The sequence below is a fragment of the Triticum aestivum genome, chromosome 7B (genome assembly GCF_018294505.1).
Source record: "Triticum aestivum cultivar Chinese Spring chromosome 7B, IWGSC CS RefSeq v2.1, whole genome shotgun sequence".
NCBI classification, from domain to species: Eukaryota; Viridiplantae; Streptophyta; class Magnoliopsida; order Poales; family Poaceae; genus Triticum; species Triticum aestivum.
Genome location: NC_057813.1, coordinates 384,295,086 through 384,315,995, shown reverse-complemented (window position 1 = coordinate 384,315,995; position 20,910 = coordinate 384,295,086). Strand labels below are relative to the sequence as shown.

Genomic DNA, 20,910 nt, shown 5'->3' with positions numbered 1-20,910 from the left:
AGATGCTCTATGCATTACTACATAACATCAGTTTTCAAAGTGCATCGCAGAATTACAACCATGCTGATGTACGATTAGTTGAGTAGCCACCCAAAAAAAAGAGGCAAACTGGCCTTTTTGATGAAACAGATGCATTACAATCTTAATCCATGCATCTGAATGAACATATGCATAATACTCGTGTACACTTACTACATATCTACAAATCACATACTTATATACTGAAAGAGAAGAAAATAATAAAACAAGTTCACGGCTAAAACCGGCCCAGTGGCCAGCACCGATCATTGTACAGAAAATGAGACAGAGTCGATCAAAAAAAGGGCAACCTGGTGCATGTAGCTCCCGCTTGCGCAGGGTCCAGGGAAGGGTCCGACCACTTTGGGTCTATAGTACGCAGCCTTTCCCTACATTTCTGTAAGAGGCTGTTTCCAGGACTTGAACCCATGACCTCATGGTCACAAGGCAGCAGCTTTACCACTGCGCCAAGGCTCCCCTTCAGACAGAGTCGATCAACGTGAGAATAAAGCAAAATCACAGAACCACCAGACCAAGAAGGCAGCAAACATTAAGGAATTAAATGATCCACAGAAAAAGAACAACAAGTATGATAAGTATGGTAAGAAGCCTTACTTTTCCATCCATTCCTTCTATTCCTTTAGCTGCATCTTCAACCGTAACATACCTTACAAAGCCAAACCCCTTAGAAAAACCAGTGACACGATCTGTGACAACTCGAGCTGCAATTGGATACAGAAGTGAGAACCTTCAAGTACAATGCCCTGTGAGGCAACTGAAATTTTAAACACATACCGTGTTCAACTTCCCCAAACTTTGCAAAAGCTTCTCTAAGTCCATCAGTTGTTGTACGCTTGCTTAGCCCTATAAATCATTATTATTAATATGAGAATTCAGATGTTGTGTATACCACAAGGCTAAGAGCTGGTTGGACAAAATATGCACAACAAGTTGGATACAAATTTCAACTAGCTTTGCCAAGGGTAATGATGAATTGAAGAGTCATGTCACTATCAACTGTATTGGCCCTGAATGGTAGTTAGTAGGATGCCTATAGCTTACTACAACTCTACAGGCTTCGAATGAGCTTTGAAGGATGTTTAGCTGTTTGACCAGTTTCGTGTAGGATCAAGCAAGCACTAAGATGGTCAAAAGTCTAAAGAAAAGATAATTGAAAATTTGGTCTTGTCACGTAGCATAGCTTTGTGATTCAAAGAGATGGATGCTCACTTGACATCATAGTGTTGTGGTGATAGCATAGTCATAAATTTCAAAGCCCATTTGAACAGAAATTTAATAGTGTCATGCTACGTTCTGGCATGCATTGTCTTAACCAAAATGAGGTTGGATACTTGGAAAGTACATGACTATCTTTATGCTCTATGTAAGTTCTGGTGCTCTAGACAAATCCAGATACATTCACCACATGTTCCATAGTCATTCAGGAATCCACAAAATAGAGTTAATTTCCCATAGTGATACACTCCATATCCTTGTATAATTCTTCCATAATATATTTTAAGCAGTTATGCTAATTCTCAGTTGCCTGAAATTTTTGTAGATTTTAGTCACCTAAAATTGCAGTACCAAAAGTGTGCAACTTTGTACAGTCAAACTTAATATGATGAAGGCATATAACAAAGTCAAATGGGATTCTCTGTTTCAAGCCATGCTCAAGATGGGTTACTCAGTTAGTTGCCTGGAGAGAATCAAGAGATTTGTCTCAACTGTGAAGTATGACGTTAAGCTCAATGGGAGTAAGTCTGAAATGTTCAAGCCACCTAGAGGACTCCAGCAGGGGGTTCCCATTTGCCCTACCTTTTCATATTGTGTGCCAAAGGATTTTCTGCTCTCCTTTGTAACGAGCAAGAGGAACGCAGGTTGCAAGGAATGAGTTTTGGACGTGGGGGGTTGGCAGTGTTGAAGCCCTGAACGAGAGATACTTGTGACTACTTACGGTGGTCGGATGCTCAAAAAATGACTGTTTTAAGCATATCTTAGACCATATTTGGGGGGAAAGTGCAGGGCTGGAAAGGTCAATGTCTCTCAAGGGCTGGAAAAGAAATCCTCATCAAGTCTGTGTTGCAGGCGGTACCAGGGTGGTGTTTAAGCCATGAACGAGAGATACTTGTTACTACATACGGTGGTCGGATGCTAAAAAAACTGTTTTAAGCATATCCTAGACCATACTTGGGGGAAAGTGCAGGGCTGGAAAAGAAATCCTCATCAAGTCTGTTGCAGGCGGTACCAGGTCACACAATGAACTGTTTCCATTATAATAAAGGCCTATGTTTGATGCTCCAGTCAATCGCGGTAAATTTCTGGTGGGGCTCAGCTGGTGGAAGGAAGGCTCATTGGGTCAGTTGGAAGCGTATGTGTTTCTCCCAGAAAAAACTGCAAAACGGAGGCAAAAGTTTTGCCTCATCCATTAATTAAGTAGAAGTTAATTTATGGAAAACCGGCGAAAACCATCACAACTTGTCCACCCATGTGAACTACTCCCGGACTATGCATCCACAGGACGAGAGGCAGACCTACAAACACACCCGGCACAGAGCCACAGCAACCCTTCAACAGTGGGGTCACAATGTCATTAATGAAACCCCATCGGCCCACTTCAACTGGAGAAGAAAACAAAGATAAAAACAACTGATACATCTGAGCCCACGTTTGCAGTCTAGAAGAAAGGTGTATCATGGAACCACCTGTGCCTCCCCTTTATCGCCACCCTTCTTGCCTTTGCACTTGCTAGATTTCTTCTTGCGGATGCCAGATTGAGGGTGAGCGCCATCCAATTATTGCGGCGGAGGTTCCTAACTTCTCTTGGTAGCTCGAAAGAAGTCAAGGCAAGGCTCCTCCTAACAACATGTTAGGAGCTGGTGCGTATGTGTAATGCTATAAGACATGGTGAGTCCTTGTGTTCATCAGTCACAGTGCGCCGCTGCCGAAATTCACAAATCGGTAGAGGAATGGAGCTCGATCTGTAGCATATCCAGGTGGCAAGGAGCAGGCAAGAACCCAAGCGCTGGAACACTCCTCCCCAGACTGGCTCAAAACCAATTCACATGGTGCACTATTCATATCGAAGAAGATGGTCTCGTCCTTGCTGAGAAGCTGGAAGCCCATAAACTTCTGCTAGAGCTGGATAGCATGAATGCAGTGGCCAAGATTAGGGCTGTAGAGAAGGATTTTTCCACAGCTAGCTCTCTGTTGGTGGAGATAGGTGGTGGCAGACTGTCAGTTTGGCAGGATGCGAATACTGCTGCTCATCGTCTGACTAGTGTCATGAACTCTGGTGGTGTGTCCTGGCAATCTGTTGTCTGGCTAGTGTTATGAACTCTTTGTTTTCTTTGTGTGTAATGATTGTAGCGTTGATGCTTAAATAAAACCAGACATTCCCCGCAGAAAAAAAAATATCGGGGAACTAATAGAACCAGATTAATAATGTCGTAAAATGTATAATCCACATCAAGGATTTGAACCGCCTACAGTTAAAGTGCCCTCCACATGTAATTGTAATAAATTTACATTGAACAAGAAAGGAATCAGCATCATATCTCCTAATTCGTTGCTGCACATCTAGCAAGAACGGATCTATAAGGCTAAGCAGAGACCTAATTAGCAACATCACATCATGGCATGATATCTGACCCTAATCGACTGGATACCATTTTCTCGCACTCAAAAGCGAGCTTTCGAGCAAAATCTCTGGCGGGGATCGAGGCCTGAGTGTGGTTACAGGAGCGAATGGAACAAGGAAAGAGGGGGGCAACAATCGTACCGGAGACGAAGAGGTTGGGGGAGGGGTCGGCCTTCGGGGGAGGCGTGGGCGGGCTCGGCGGCGCGAAGGCCGAGATGGAGAACATGCGCGCGTTCGGCGTCGCGAAGTCGGCGATGGAGAACATGCGTCGGAGCCCGAACCTTGCCGCCACCGCCGCCATAGCTGCCGCCGCCGGAGAATGGGTGAAAAGGCTTGCGTGCGTGAGGGGTTAGTGATTGATTTTCCTTCCTCTCTTTGCGTCAACCTGGGGTTTAAAAGGTTAGGTCATGGACCGGGCCAGTTGAGACGGGGAGGGCATCTCAATCTCTAAAAATTAGCCCGTCCAAAGCCTCCTCAAACCTTAACTCCTCAAATTTAAGGAGTTATCCTAAAACTTAACTCTCTGATTTTTTTCATAAACATTCATTTCAAAGACAAATCTAAACTACTTGATTACATTATTTAACAAAAAGGTTGCACATCATACATAACATAATTAGACGGGTTATCGTTAGATATAGCATATCAAACAAATGTAAGCTATACTTGCCATCACCATAGTTGGCGCAGAACACGTTGAAGTCGTCCGAGTCTGAGAAGATAGGGATCATCCACCACCACCATCGGAGGGACCGGGCTCATTGTCATTGTTGCTAGGCCGAGACAACAACGTCTCCTCATCCTCGTCGGAGGGCCCAGCCAATATCTTGTCCCAAATCACGTCATTCTTGTTGAACTCAGACCGCGCTTGGTTCTCAGCGACAAGATGCATATTCTTTGTGATGAGCTCCGCCATATAGGTCTTATCGATGCGCTTGGCCTCGAGCTAGTTCACGGCCATGCGGTTCTCTTTCTCGTCGGCGAGAGAACATTCTAACTGGAGGCTCAATGTAGTCTTGGGCGCGATCGCTGAGGGGAAAGTTAAGCTTCGCTCGACTGCCAAAGTAGCAGACTGTTGTCGCGTCGTTCGTGTGCACCTCCTGCTCTATGCTGACGAATGTGCCAAGCCATAGTGCCCCACAGTCGTTGCTGCACGCCGTGACATTTCGACGGCGATGGTGAGCGCTCATGATGGCTGCGTGTTGGAAATATACCCTAAAAGCAATAATAATTTTGTTATTATTTATTTCCAAGTTTATAATTAATGTTTATATTCTATGCAGCCCAACAGCTAGAGGCTGGTTGCACGAAGGCACTATTTGGGAAGCTTCATCGAGCTAGTTTCAACCTCGTTAACTAAAGACGACGTGCAGCTCGGATGAGACCAAGGTGCAACCAAGCTTGAAAATCAGTGCTATTGACGGTGTCCTGGCCCAAGGATCTGACCACATCGGTTCCCGGCCTGGTGGGCCGGGTTGAGGATACGTAGGAAGGTTTCATCCTGGGCCACGTTGGACGGCCCATGATGCATTATACGAAGACTCTGAAAGACTTATATACAAGCCAAAGATATAAAGTTGTGAAGGACTCACCAGTGTAGCCGACTACAGTATGTAACCTAGGACCCCGGGTATGTTATATGAGAGAATTCCTTATTTGACCCTTTCTTAAATTTTGCTTCCTTTTTTGGCCCATAAAACATCTTTTTTCTTTTTTTGACACTCTAACTTTATTTTGTTCCCTATGTGCCACTTCCGTTAGTTTTGACAAGTAGCGGTGTTAAGTATGACCTAGAAAGACCATTTTGCCCCTTCTGTAGAATGTGACCTGATTATTTACATGCAAACGCAGAGGTAATGTGATATTTTTTGTTCGCCCAAAAAAAGTGATATATTTTGGTGTAGTTCAATAATTAAAAAATAGTACTATATACATAAAAAATAGTACTCGCTGTAGGAAAAAGAATAGTTACTACCCACGTGTACACGATTAAATCATCGTCACATCGTGCAACGCGTGGGCGGCTCTGGCCGTGGCGGTGTACTGCCTGAGCGCGCCGACGAGCACGAGCATGTTGAAGATCTGGTGGCTGTACTGGTCGATGTAGTCGAACTGTTCGAAGTGACGTTTTTATTTCTCTTTCTCAGGTCAGAAAAAAAGCACAATGTGCATGAGACATGCACGTAAACACGTGTGCAACCCGAACGGGGATCTCCTAGCTTTATTCGATTTTGTATACATTACGTATCCATGTAGGATTCTAATTGTTCTCTGTCCAGTTTTACGTCCCTATACTAATTGCTAAAACTCCAAAGCCTTTACACATCGCGGAGCGCGAGCGCTCCGGCAGCGCGTGACGCAGAACCCAGCACCGCTGGTGTACACGAGCTCATGGCAGCAGCGTACACGAGCCCATGGCTGCCTCCAGCAACACAGGAGCGGCGCTACCTCTCTTTCCATTTTTGTTGACAAACTACTACCAAGGGCAAAACTGTCTTTGCACGTGCCAGTTAACACTACTGGATGGAAAAATGTACGAAAGTGTCAAATAGGAAACAAAATTTAAGCCAACATCCAAATAAGGAAGATTTCGTTTTATAGGGCCAAATAGGGAACCATATTTTAAAAAAGGGTCAAATAAGGAATTCTTTCATGTCATATAAGCCGGAGGCCGGGCTTGTCCATAGCATACATACAATCCCTTGATATTCACATGTACTTTGTACAACCCCACCCACCCCAATCGCAGTATACATGAGCAGGAGTAGGGTATCAGCTCGACCGTGCCTATGCCTCATGTTACCATGCAGCGTAGGGATACACTACCGAGAGATTGCCGGATTTAGCTCCGACATTATACCTCGGACAATGATCGCCTAGCTGCTTATTTGCTAATTTTGTGGACGATGTAAGTTCTGTTTAAGTTATCAATAAAGCTAAGCTAGGCATGATGGCCTTCCTGGAAAAAAACACTGCGAAACTCCAACGGTCACACAAAATGCATTAACAACCTGCACAGGTAAACTCGTTGTCACAAATGTTGAAAACCATTATCCTTTTAGTCCTTACAGAAATCACCTGCTAAAAGGAGCAAAAGAATTGCGATGAAGTAGAGGCACTGCAACTAGTGTGCTCTACCAGATCTGAAAATCTGCAAAAGAATGGTGCACCGATGCATCTCTGCACAAGCTCACAAAGTAAAGGCGCCAGCCAGAGCAAAAAGAGTGGCCGACACCAGTGTCCATGCACCCACACCGGTCGAAATGGCACCACTGCACTCGTCATTGTTGCCGCTGAAGCATCCAGGATGGGCAGTCTTGGGAACACCCCCTTCTACCGTGAAGCTCGAGTTGGGCTTCCCGTTGCTGAACAAGACACACCAGAAATACGGACCGCCGCCAGAAGTGCCGGTGACAGCCGCCCCCACCTCTGTGTGGTTCTTGCTATGCAGTACTTGGAGGCTCCTCTCATCAGCAATGAGCATGTCGAAGGCCTGCGCTGGAGGTGGGTAGCTTGGCTGGCACGCCAGGAGCCTCCCAGTGATCTTGGCAAGGCTTGCAGCTTGGACACCACAATTTGGGGCAAATGTGTCGATGAAACTGGAATCCACGGGCTTCTTGTTTCCACCCACCTGGTCGCACTGACCCTTATATGCTTTTATGTACTGCAGAGCAATGCATCCAAGACCTTGATTATCAGCAAGATTTGATGCCTTGCTGGCGGTACGGTTGGAGTTGATCAAGCTCACAAGCTCATCGGCAGGGTTATCTGTAAACGAGATAATTCAAGGATGACATGTTAGTAATACTACAAATTCCAGCATTCAGTTGTGCAAGAGGTGGTGACTGGTGCGTGTTATCTATGCACAATACATGACCAACCCAGCACCAAGTTTGGGAAAGGTTGGCTGTGACCTCTCGATTTGAAACTTTCTCATCTAAGTTAGGAATATAGTATCTTTTAGCTTGGGCCTTAAGCTAATTTCAGAGATTTTTACTTGGATTGGATTATTAGTTCTCTATAGTAAAGCAACTACCTTCTGCAGGACAAAAATGATAAATAAGCAACTAAAAATCAGAGCTGGTTCACAATATGCGCACACAAAATAGGTACGCGCTAGGAATACAAGCACTATGAAGAACCATTAACAATCAGCGGCCTTCGCAGTGTTACTTGATCATTTCAAAATCAGGGCGGTGCACCCAAAGCCAAATGCCCAAAGGGAAGGCACATACTCTGTTTGCATCATCAGGAGGGAGCAGAATACACGTAGATTAAAAGATAAGCTGAGAAGTACAGAGCTACAATGACAGGATCAAAGATATGGCTGATTTGGGGATAGCCAACAGGTTCCACGGACATCGTCATTTGTGATGGTTGGGATGTTGTTGGTTGCCGGAGACCTAGCTGTTTGGTTGCACATTTCTTATTCTGATACATCAACATGCAAAGCTTTTGCATGTTCACAAACAAGACAAAACATAACGGGAACTACGTCTACTCTTAAAAAAAGTACATGGCCAGATCTGGAGTCTAAAAACAGCAGCAGAAAAAACTGGGTGTTCTACAGTTTGTAAAAATGATTAATAGATGTGCTGAGCACACTAAAGAATAATTTATTTTCTAGGGAAAACATAATGAAACCATGTTTTTTTTTGCCAGGACGCTAATTAAGCAACATTTCTGCATTTTTGTTAGTGTATTATAAGTGATGTGTAGATGAGTTACATAACAACGATTAACAGTTGTGTCATTGGATTTCCACACTCAGAATTCCAAAGGCTTCTAGTTGGATTTCAAGAACAATTAGTAGACCGTCACCAACATGTCATTTTATATATCTAACAAACAGAAATAGATGCCCAGGCTCGAGATCCACGCCGACCCTGATATGGCGTTCGACGAGCTCGACGACCCGAACGAAGACCTCAAGGCCGGCGTCGTCTGCGTGCGCCGAAGGGCAGCTGAAGCTAGAGCTCAGATCCAAACACCTGGTCGGCAACCGGAGTGCACGCTCAGTAGGAAAAGCAGAAATTAAGGAAATGCAGCAGGCGACAGCAACAGAGAGCCGATCGTGCAAGGGGTGAGACTGAGACGGTAAGAGACGTACTCTTAGTATCGGCAGCGGAGGCGGCGGCGAGGAGGAGCGCGAGGAGCGCGGAGGCCAGCAGCGGCTGAGCGGCGACCGCCATTCTCGGGATCTGACAGCGAGTGTGTGTGGGAGAGCTGAGCTGGCTGGCCTGGAAGAAGTTGGTGGAGCTGGGTGACAACTTCCGTTCGATCTGCTCTGCTGCGAGGTCTCGCTTTCTTAAATGCTTTCTCGAGTTTCTTCTGCGCGCACTCTGCTCTGCTCTCTCCGTGTGTGCCGGTTGGTGCGGATTGGCCAAGATACCCCCGCCGACTATTTTCGGTTAGAAGGCAGCTATCCATAAACAACCGGGTCAGTCGACGGCCGAATTTCGTGTTTTGACCCTTTTTGGAAAGGATTTCAGGATTTGACCCCTGTTTGAAATTTTTTTGAGATTTGACCCTTTTGCTACCCCAGGGCCTATGGCGGTAGGGTTAGATAGCCTACCGCCACGGCCCATGGCGATAGGGGTGCGACGGAGGGGGACGGCGGCCGTTTGACTGCGCTGACGTGGATAAGTACCTACCGCCAGGAGGCCTGGCGGTAGGCTGTCCAAACCTACCGCCAGAGCACCTGGCGGTAGGGTCCTGTCTCAGTGTAACAATTCTGTAACGAAGAATTGAGTTGCCCTGGCGGTAGGCTGTCTGACCCTACCGCCAGGGGCCTTGGCGGTAGGGTCTTGTTTTATCAGTGTAACGATTCTGTAACGAAGAATTGAGTTGCCCTGGCGGTAGGCTATCTGACCCTACCGCCAGGGGCCTTGGCGGTAGGGTCTTGTTTTTTCAGTGTAACGATTCTGTAACGAAGAATTGAGTTGCCCTGGCGGTAGGCTGTCTGACCCTACCGCCAGGGGCCTTGGCGGTAGGGTTCTGTGTTTTATGAATTTAAGTTCATTTGCTTGCTTCTTTTCAAATTCAATATGACAATAATATTATAGCAATTTTCACAAATATGACAACAATATCACAGATCTCAAACAATTAAACTTGAGCATCACATACACATTAACAAATTTGAAGTGCATAGAACATTTCAAACGAACTTCAACTAATTAGTAAACGGAGTTCCACATAGTTTCACAAATAGCAAACACATAGATCCACAAATAGCAAACACATAGTTCCACGTAGCTTCATAACCACCCGAATAGTTCAATCAAACGAAGTTCAACGAAACTAAAAGAGCCAACTATCGAAGAGCATAATCAGTTGCTCCTTCCCCTCTTGGAGGTACGGTCCTCGTTACTCTTTGAACGATTCTCTTCGGTCTTCTTCTTGGGCCGTCGAGGAACCGGTCTCTGGAAAGGGTCCGGACTCAGCAAATCCTTCTTCTTCGGATTCCTCTTCTTCGGCAGCTGAGATGCTTGAGACATTTGAGTTGCTGGAGGTCCATAATCTTCATCGTACTCCTCCTCCCCGTTGCTCTCATCCTCCTCCTCCCCTTCTTCATATATGGCCTCCTCCTCCTCCTCCTCCTTCTCCTCCTCCTCTCCAACCAACCTAGACGACGAGGGAGCATGGCTCGATGAGCCGATGATACCCTGTGTGGCTACAGGCTGATGAGCTTCAACTGACCCAGCTCCAGCACACCCAAGAAGCCCTACCAGCTTGCGACAACGCTGCACGAACTTCTGCACTCACAATGAAGCAAGGTCATAATAAGTTCAGATCGACTGACTGCAAGTGAACAAGATGCATCTGTTCCGAGGAGACTGAAATTGTACCTTCATCGTCCCCCTGACTCTGGTCTCAGATTGTACGCTCCCGGGAAGATGACCTAGTGCATCTGAGGCTTCAAAGATGCATCTGTTCAGCTCACCGGACTGCAACGGCATAAGTCAGTCACGTTGACGAATAAAATATTTTAAATGCGACCGTCGGTTCAAACGTACCACTCTGTTGATGAGGGGTGCAAACTCCCTAAATCCACTGTGCATGTCTCTGATGCCGGTCTGGTATGCCTGTTCATCGGGGTCAGCCCACTCCAGCTCCGCGATGTCTTCCGCCGTCCATCGAGGCCTGAGACGAAGACGGTGCTTCTGGCCATCATCATACCACCTCATGTGTCGGCCCAGGTAATCATCCCAGTTAGTCACTCTCCTCTCCACGTCTTTACGCCACCTCCGTCGGTTCCACTCCGTCACATGAGTCTTATGCTCCTCTCCCCAGTCTGTGATTGACTGATTCTTCTGTCGGCTCATGCTGCAAGGCATAAGCAACAAGAATCATCATAAGCGCAATGAGATCATCATAAGCAACAAGAAACATGATAATCTCACGGAGAACAAAGAGCTCACAGGTGGAGCGCGTGGCCGCCGGTATCGGTGGGCTGGCCCGGTGGGGTATGCTGATAAATCCCAAACTGCGTGGCCACGCATTGTGGCAAATGCCACTCGACGGCGTACACACAGATCATGGGCACGATGCACCGCCAGAGACCACGGTCCGCATCGCACATCACGTTCAGATCAAAGTCCCACTCTCGTTCTTGTCGATACGGCCACCAGATTACCTATTACATATACCTTGGTAAGTTCGCACTCTTGGTCAATAGCGGAATCAAAGAGAAAGGTGTTGGGCGAGTTCATATACCTGTGTATGCGTCAAAGCGTCCAACTCGTTGGTGTAGGTCTTGTACGAAGTCTTGTTTAGGCCCGTGTAGAGTTTGACAACGTCCCACTCGTAAGCTACGGTGGGGTTTCGAGTCTCGTCGCCTTCTTCGCCATAGTCTTCCCATGGGCGTCTTGGCAACTTCTCCGGACGCCCCACCGGCAGCCGCTCCCACATCCAAATGGAGAAGGCCCAGACAAAGCCACCCATATTGGACTTGTCTCCCGTCCTCTGCGTTGCGTCGTCAAGCTGCAAAACATCAAATGAGGATCAGATATAAGAAAATGTCATGGACACACTTTCGTAGGTAGGTACGCAATTAGACACTCTCTTACCGAACGGTATAGGTAGGCGAGAGATGCCGTCCCCCAACTGTACCCTGCATCCCAGTCCGCTAGGAAGAACAGATACGCCCAGTTGGCAGAGTTCCCGGAGCTGTCTGGAAACACGACCTCCGAGAGAATATACCACAGATAGGCCCTCGTGTACAACTCCACAGTCGCCTCATCTGCGCCTTGGGGGCATGTCCTCCGGTGCTCCGAGAGCCAGGGCAACGGCACACCGGATGTACGGTTACTCTTGGCACCGGGGCAGTCGCCGATGAGGGTGGTGACCCTCTCCTGCCAGTTGGCCCTCTCCACTTGACCGGTGAGTGCATGACCCTCGATCGGCATTGCAACAATCATCCCCCAGTCCTCTAGGGTCACCGTCATCTCCCCGCATGGAAGATGGAAAGAATGGGTCTCCGGTCTCCAACGGTCAATCAGAGTTGTGAGAGCCGCGTGGACAAGCGTCAGCGGCTGACGCTTGAACTGCAGCACGAAATCCAACAGACGGGCTCTCTTGAAGAACGGCGCGTAGCGCTCGTCGTAGTCCATATGCCCATGAACCCCGTGACCCCTCATGCGCAGTGGCTGGAGCGTCTGTTAAAAAGTGAACGCCAAAAAGTTAGGAAATCATTTTCATCAATCCGAGAACTTTGATCAAAATTTCTTTCATATCACTTACCTCTTCGTTCTCTATGAAACGGGCACGATGACCCTTGTCGAATGCCCAGTCCAGCATGCAGTACCGTGGGCCGATGTTGTCCGCAAGAGGTGGCCGCCTTAATAGAGTTTCATAAACAAAAGCACCATAAGCATAAGCATACATAAACAAACAATGAACTCAAATCATATCAAGATCAAATTTTAAGCATATTCCTCCAACAACATCTACTACACATGATGGATCAAATCATATCAACATGCATCATATAAAAAAAACCTCCAACATACATCATAGCTTCATATTTTTAAACAAAATTTTCCAAACAATATCTTCATATCATCATATCAACACGCATCATCAAACTAGGGTTCATCTTCACACTAGAGCATATCATCATATCAACATGCATCATCAAACTAGGGTTCATCCCTTTATCAACAATACATCATAATTTTTTTAACAAAAAAAATTATGAACTAGGGTTCATCTTCACACTAACATATGAACTATTGATTAGAGTACATATCCAATACCACTACTTACTAAAGAACTAAGAACAACTACTACAATCGATCTTAGGTGAAAAAAATCAATCTAAGTTCAAAAACATGAGGGATTTCAAGCAAATAATGCGTCGAATCGGTAGCAAGTTTGCAAAAACTAATTGGAGGGATCGGAGGAGCTTACGGTTCTCTCCTCGGGGCCATCTCGATCCGCCAAAACGGTGAAGAATCGGTGAAGATCCAAGGGGGGGAGTGGAGGAGATGAGAGAGGGAGAGAGGGGCGACTTGGGGGAGAAAGAAAGGAGAAACTGCCGACTTGGGGGAGGGGAGGGGTGGGAGAAGGGAAGGGGCGCGGTCTCGGGCGAAATAACTTCCCCGCACCCTACCGCCAGGGCCCCTGGCGGTAAGGTAGACAGCCTACCGCCAGGGCCCATGACGGTAGGGTGCGACGGAGGGGGACGACGCCGTCTCCGCATGCTGACGTGGATAAGTTTCCTACCGCCATGGGACCTGGCGGTAGGCTATCTAACCCTACCGCCAGATGCCCTGGCGGTAGGCAAAAGGGTCAAATCTCGAAAAAAATTCAAACTGGGACCAGATCCTGAAATACTTTCTAAAAAGGGTCAAAACACGAAATTCGGTCTCAGTCGACCGACGCCAGGATACCCCGCGCCTCGTCCTATTGGTCCATATAGCCACCGACAAAAAATCTGTGCATTCCAACGAGAGCATAAAATACGACACACCTCTTTTTCTTGAAAAGGATCACATCTATTATAAAGATTCATCGGAAGTATAAATCACACCAAACATAGTAAAAATTACATTGAGGTTTATGGACCACCGAACGACCATTGCCGCCGTCAAAATGAGCCGCCGACGCGCCGCTGTTGCCGCTCCCATACTGGAGTCGGCATGACCTTCTCGAGACAGCTGGGAAGTCTTCGTGCACGTGCTCCTAAGGACCAGCGCCCTGGAGCTGCAGTCATCGCCGTTGAATTCTTGAATTGATGTGAAGAACCTGACACCAAATATCGCCATTGCGTACACTAAAAGTGCAACTAATCCCTGGGTGGTTTTGCTAATTCTTAATGACATATAGTTCATTGAACTAATACTCTTTTAAGATGATCATTTCAGTTTAGTGATTGGCATGACATGGACTAGATATGTGAACCCCTCAAAATGCTAAAGACACATATTGGCAAAAGCTCAAGACTCTACTTTTTCATTTTAGTGATCCAAGATCACGTTGAGCTCATAGGAAAAGCCAATACTATTAAAAGGGGATGAGGTGTTGCTTAATGGCTTGCTTGCTCAAAATGCTTAGTGATATGCTCCAAAAGCCCTCAATCACTTTCTCAATTCCACATATGTCCTAAATCTAAAGTCAAACTCGGCCCTAACTATTTGATCTATCCGGCGCCACCGAGTTCTTTTGACATAGCCATAGCCAGAAACCCTAATCAGTTCGATCTCACCGATAGGGATCTCAGTCTCACCGAGATAGGATTGCAAACTCTCTGTTTCCCTTCGTAACGTTTCGGTCTAACTGAAATGAGCGATCGGTCCCACCGAGTTCGCAATGCAAACTCTCTGTTTCCTTTCCACAACGTTTCAGTCTCACCGAAATGAGCGATCGGTCCCACCGAGTTTGCCTGCCCAACTCTTTGTTTGCCTATTACTGAAATCGGTCTCACCGAGATCAAGTTATGCCCTAACCCTAGCACATCAGTCCCACTGAGTTGATCGTGTCGGTCCCACCGAAAAGCCTAACGTTCACATTTTGAACTGAATCGGTCTGACCGAGTTTCACTATTCGGTACCACCGAGTTTGGTAAATTGTGTGTAACGGTTAGATTTTGTGTGGATGCTATATATACCCCTCCACCCTTCCTCCATTTGTGGAGAGAGCTATCAGAATGTGCCTACACTTCCAGCATTCATTTTATGAGAGAACGACCTACTCATGTGTTGAGACCAAGACATTTCAATCCAACCACAAGAATCTTGATCTCTAGCCTTCCCCAAGTTGCTTTCCACTCAAATCATCTTTCCACCAAATCCAAATCTGTGAGAGAGAGTTGAGTGCTGGGGAGACTATCATTTGAAGCACAAGAGCAACGAGTTCATCATCAACACACCATCTATTACCTTTTGGAGAGTGGTGTCTCCTAGATTGATTAGGTGTTACTTGGGAGCCTCCGTCAAGATTGTGGAATTGAATCAAGGAGTTTGTACGGGCAAGGAGATCGCCTACTTCGTGAAGATCTACCCTAGTGAGGCAAGTCCTTCGTGGGCGATGGCCATGGTGGGATAGACAAGGTTGCTTCTTCATGGACCCTTCGTGGGTGGAGCCCTCCGTGGACTCGCGCAACTGTTACCCTTTGTGGGTTGAAGTCTTCATCAACGTGGATGTATGATAACACCACCTATCGGAACCACGCCAAAAATCTTCGTGTCTACATTGTGTTTGCTCCCTTCAAACTCCTCCCCTTTACCTTCATATGCAATGATTTACATTTCGCTGCTATACTCTTAGAATTGCATGTGTAGGTTGCTTGCTTGACTTGTTATAAGTTGCTAAAATCTGCGAAGACTTAAAATTGGGAAAAGGCTAGATTTTTATTTGGTCAGGTAGTCTAATAACCCCCCCCCCCCCGCTCTAGACATACTTTCGATCCTACAAGTGGTATCAGCGCTTTGGTCTCCATTTTCCTTGATTTCCATAGCTTTGGTGATCATAGCCTTGGTTTCACAACCTAGGAGAGTATGGCATCTAGCGAGGAAAATTACCACCGTAGAGGTCCTTACTTTGATGGTACTAATTTTGCTAGTTGGAAGCATAAGATGAAAATGCATATCCTTGGACATAACCCCACCGTTTGGGCTATTGTGTGTATCGGCTTGCAAGGTGAATTCTTTGATGGGAGAGAACCGAATCGTGAAGCTACCGTGGAAGAACTGAAGATGTTGCAATATGATGCTCAAGCTTGCGATATCCTCTTCAACGCATTATGCCCCGAAGAATTCAACAAAATCAGCCGTCTTGAGAATGCAAAGGAAATTTGGGATACTTTGGTTGATATGCACGAAGGTACCTACTCCGTCGAGGAATCCAAATTGGATGTGCTTCAAAGTCATCTTGACAAGTTCAAAATGAAGGATGGTGAAGGTGTCGCTGAAATGTACTCTAGGCTTGCTCTCATCACAAAAGAGATTGGCGGCTTAGGAAGTGAAGAGATGACCAACAGATTCATCATCAAGAAGATCCTAAGAGCCTTGATGGAAAATATGATACGGTATGCACTTTTATCCAAATTATGCCCAATTACAAAGATCTCAAGCCAACCGAAGTCATTGGAAGAATTGTTGCTCATGATATGTCACTCAAGGATAAAGAAGAGCTTCACAACAAGTCTAGTGGTGCTTACAAAGCCTCATGTGATGCTCCTACATCATCAAGTGAGAAACAAGCCTTCAATGAAGAATTGAGCCTAATGGCGAAGAACTTCAACAAGTTCTACAAGAGTAGAAGCAAAGAAAGAAGTTCCAAGTCAAGGTCCTACAATGACAAAAGATCTTCTAGTCGTGAGCGTAATTGCTACAATTGTGGAAGACCCGAACACTATTCCAATGAGTGCGCGGCTCCCTACAAAAGAAGAGAAGAATCACCTAAAAGGAGAAGCAAAAGAGAAGAATCACCTCCAAGGGAGAGAAGGAGTAGAGATGATCGTTATGAACGAAGAACCTCTCGCAGAAGCAAGGATTCGGAAAGGAAGGACAAGTCATCAAGGAGTTATACAAAACGAAGACATCAAGCTCATGTTGGTGAATGGGTATCCGGATCCGACTCCGACCACCACTCCGAGAGAAGTTATCACTCCGACTCCGAATATACTCAAGATGAAGGTGTTGCCGGTCTAGCACTTGTGTCAACCAACTCCTATGGCATTTTTGATTCACTAAATGAAGGAATTAGAAGATGCTTCATGGCTAAAGGCCCAAAGGTATCACACCTCGAGTATGTTGATTTCAATAGTGATGAAGATGTTTTGCTAGGTGGTGATGATTTACTTGTTGACAACTCTAGTGATGAAAACTATGATGAACTTGCTATTAATCATGCTAATCAAGATAAAATGAATGGCGATGATAAGAAGGAGATTGAGCGTCTAACTAAAGAACTAAACACTCTTAAGTTAGCTCATGAAACTACCTTAGAAGATCATCAATAGCTTTTGAAGACTCATGAGAATCTACGCTTTGAAAAGCTCAATCTTGAGAAAGTGTATGGGTTCTTAAAAGCAATCAATGATGATCTTCATAAGAAAAGTTCTTCTTACATTGCCAAGCGTTTACTCTTGTCTACTTACATGCCACAAGTAAAATCTAGCAACAAGAACAAGAAAGATTCTTCATCTAGTAGTAACAATAATCATGCTAAATCCAATATTGTTGCTTCTAGCAGTTCTCTTGATTCCACAATGATTCTCTTAGCCAAGTTACACTTGAGCAAGAAAATAGCTTATTGAAGGGAATTATAGAGAAAGGTGTTTACAAGAGCCTTGCCGAAAGTAAGCAATTTGAGGAAATTGTATGCAAGAAAGGAAGGCACCGGAAAATCAAGGTGTTGGTTTTGAACGAAAGTTCAATGCCAATGGAGTTAAGTGGGAAGAAGATCGATACACCAAGACGAAGTTTGTTCCTCAACAAGAGAAGTATGATCCTACTTCCTTCAAGGGGACACAAGCTCAAGATGATCTTACACCACAAGACCACAAGCAAAAAGGCAAGGACAAGCTTCAAGAGGAGATTGATGCATTTGAAGAAGCTCCTAAGGCCTTGGTGAAGTGGGTTCCCAAGACTACATCAAGTTCTACTTCATCAAGTATGACTACAACTCCAAGGATTCCCATCAAGTTGATGTGTATCCTGAAGAATAAGAACTAGAGAGTTCTTGAGGGTGACTTCTCCAACACACTTCACTCATATTTATGTTGGCAAGGACAAGTGCAAACAACTTCCAAATCTTGCACTAGTTCAAGGAGTCACAAACCCTCTTGTTGGTAAGACAAGGGACAAGGTAATCAATGCTTTCATAGACATCATCTTGTGTGTACTTCACTCTGTGTCTATGGATATCCTTGTTTGTTCCTTGTGGGACTAAACCATGTAGGTATTGAAAGTGCAACTCACTCCAATGGATTGCTCCAAATGATCTACATCAACATTGAGCATCCACATCTTCAACATCTACATGAAGTCATCATCGACAAAACCCAAGGTTAGTTCATCCCTCTTAGGGGGGATATCACATCTAGGGGGAACTTTACTCTAAGAATTGAGCTAAAGCAACTCTAATGGTGTGAACACAACAATGCTTTATGTAAAAGTGGTAACCCCACTTGTGCTTAAACGATGAGTATGACCTACGATCAAATGTTCTCATTTGACTCCTCAGTCAATATACTCATATATAGATGACCTAGTCATTGCCAATTGCTTGATAGATGCTAGAGTGTTTGTGCATGCTTTGCCACATATTTCATTGGCCATCTTATTGTGTGAGCATGTTGATTGCATATTTGTCTCATTCGAGGACATCCATTTGTTGCTTTGATTGTTTGGCTCTTTTTCTTTTGCCAAATGGATGAACAAGAATGCCTAAGAACTTCCTCTAGCTATTTATGCTTTTATCTTCTCAAACTCTATTCATGCTACATCACAAAGTTTGATCAAGTCAGATTCAAACCCCTGGGTGAGGAGCACTCAGAGTCACCGATTCGTCATAGACTTAAACTTCCAAAACCTCTCTGTGTATTTTGGTCCGACCAATTCATTCCTTTTGGTCATACCGAGTTCACTGAGTTGATCTAGGTTTTCAATCTCGGTGCAACCGATTCGAACAGTTCGGTCACACCGAGTTGCAGTAACCGCTTGCGATTCTGCATATCGGTGCCACCGAGTCATTCCACTCGGTCACACCGACAGGGTTAGGATATATATACCCACGGGTCATATTTTGGAAATTTGTCCGAAACCCTTCGCCCGCGCGCATCCTGCTCTACTGACTCGGATCTCCAGATTGTCCTCTCTTCACCAGTGACCTCCTACCGCTGGTCTCCTCGCCGTCAACAAGAATCTTCACCACCATTGCCGCCATAGCAAGCTCATCGCCAGGTTAGGGTATGAGTTCGATCCTTTGTGCAATTGTTACCTCCAAGCACAAAGTCAATGTCATGATTCTTACCACGTATGAGATTAATCTATCCAATAAAAACTTCCTTTAGATTAGATTTGATTCAAAATTTTAGGGTTAGGTTTCCGCCAAACTCATCTCGGACCGACCGAATTGTAGAAATCGGTCTCACCGATTTGGCTTAGGCCATTGCACTTGCAACTTTCCGTCTTCCGAAACTTACAAATCGGTGTGACCGAGTTTAACTCTCAGTGAAACCCTATCAATCTCAGAGTCACCAAACTATGTCTCGGTCTGACCGATCTCACTAGTTCAGACTCTAATATTGCTTCGGTGTCACCGAGTTTAACAAATCGGTAGCTCTGGAATACTTTCTGTGGAAAATTAAAACTAAGTTTTTGACTCAATTGTTTTGCAAAATATCTGCACCTTGTGATGCTCATCCACTCTATCTCATCTACATCTATTCACAGGGTCAACTTTCTTGCAGTGTCAGACATGTCAGATCAAAGTGATAGCCAGAACAAGTCTGAGGAGCAAGTTAACTTGAGTGAGGGCACTAGTCCCTCTGGCAGCTATGATGAGGGTAGCAGAAGTACCCCAAGCAACTTGCCCAAGGCAGCAACAAGGACAAGGAGAAAGAGAAACTCAGATTCAGAAGATGAAGACTATGTTGCTGCCGAGGAAGAAATCAGTTCCAAGAAGAAAGTTGTCAAGAAAGAATTTGGCACAACAGCTTCAACTAAGCCTGGTCTGAACAAGAAGGCTCCTGCCAAGAGAGTGCCAATGTCCAAAGCTAGAGCCTCAACAAAGGAAACCATTGAGTTCACTCTTGAACCAAAGGAGGCTGGTGAGGGCAAGAAGAGAAAGTAAAGGGTCAAGAAGCACTACAAAAAAAAAAGTATCCGTGACATTTTGGGCCGAACAAATTTTTTTCCTGTCATGCTTATGACACTTCTATGACGATAATTGTGACAAAACTCGGTATCATCATAGATGTGGTGGGCTCCTACTTCTATGAGAAAAAATCATGACAGAAAATGGGCTTTTCATCCTGGGAAGGCCGGAGATGCAGCTGCATGATATTCTTTGGGCCGTCCATGACGGAAAAAACGTGGTAGAAGTGAGGGCGAGGAAAATATCGGGGAGTTCCTGGTTACAGTGGGTGGTCGGGGCCGAGTGATGCACAGAGGTTTGCGTGTTTCTCTCGTACACGTACACACGTGTGTGCGAGGCGTTGCGCTCTAACTAAACCCGAGCGAGACGTTGGGCTCTAACTGAACCCGAGCGATTGTACTAGCTACGTTACTGAACCCCGATCGATCCCTTGCTGTTAACTGAACCCGAGTGATTCCTTTGCTACTGCTACTAACTGAAGCCGATCGATGCTACCTCTTGATGAACAGTGAGCGTTGTTGGGGGCTTGGATGAACTGTTCCCGGTGGGGGTTTGGATGAACAGGATCCCGTGGTAGTAGAGGCCGTTTCCGCTGGATGAACAGGACCCCGATCGATCGACCGGTTGGGGGTGGATGAACAGGACCCCATGGAGGGCTGGATGAACAGGACCCCATGGAGGGCTGGTTGAATAGTAGCCGGTGGAGGGCTAGATGAACAGTAGCCCGTGGAGGGGTGGTTGAACAGGACTCTGATGTCTACTATGCAACCTTCTTCTTGTAGACGTTGTTGGGCCTCCAAGTGCAGAGGTTTATAGGACAGTAGCAAATTTTCCTCAAGTGGATGACCTAAGGTTTATCAATCCGTGGGAGGCGTAGGATGAAGATGGTCTCTCTCAAACAACCCTGTAACCAAATATCAAAG

General features: G+C 45.7%; 2 protein-coding genes across 3 annotated transcripts in view; both read right to left on the bottom strand.

Annotated features, from left to right (window-relative positions):
* The window catches only part of LOC123158999 (organelle RRM domain-containing protein 2, mitochondrial), a 5,843-nt gene extending 1,745 nt beyond the window's left edge, over positions 1-4,098 (bottom strand). The window contains exons 1-4 of one of the 2 annotated variants that reach the window (XM_044576803.1): positions 3,800-4,098; positions 814-882; positions 634-740; positions 330-496 (exon numbers count right to left, since the gene is read on the bottom strand). In XM_044576803.1, coding sequence (XP_044432738.1) covers positions 330-496; positions 634-740; positions 814-882; positions 3,800-3,959 — 503 coding nt within the window. In that variant the 5' untranslated portion in view covers positions 3,960-4,098. The remainder of the gene's footprint in view (positions 1-329; positions 497-633; positions 741-813; positions 883-3,799) is intronic. The other variant, XM_044576804.1, reaches the window with a different exon arrangement.
* Positions 4,099-6,634: 2,536 nt separating this feature from the next.
* Positions 6,635-9,037, bottom strand: LOC123161191 (uncharacterized). Its single transcript, XM_044579040.1, has 2 exons — positions 8,769-9,037; positions 6,635-7,426 (listed from the first exon to the last, which is right to left on the bottom strand). Exons 1-2 carry the CDS (start codon positions 8,848-8,850, stop codon positions 6,849-6,851), a joined length of 660 nt encoding a protein of 219 aa, XP_044434975.1. The 5' UTR covers positions 8,851-9,037; the 3' UTR covers positions 6,635-6,848.
* Between the last annotated feature and the right edge of the window lie 11,873 nt (positions 9,038-20,910).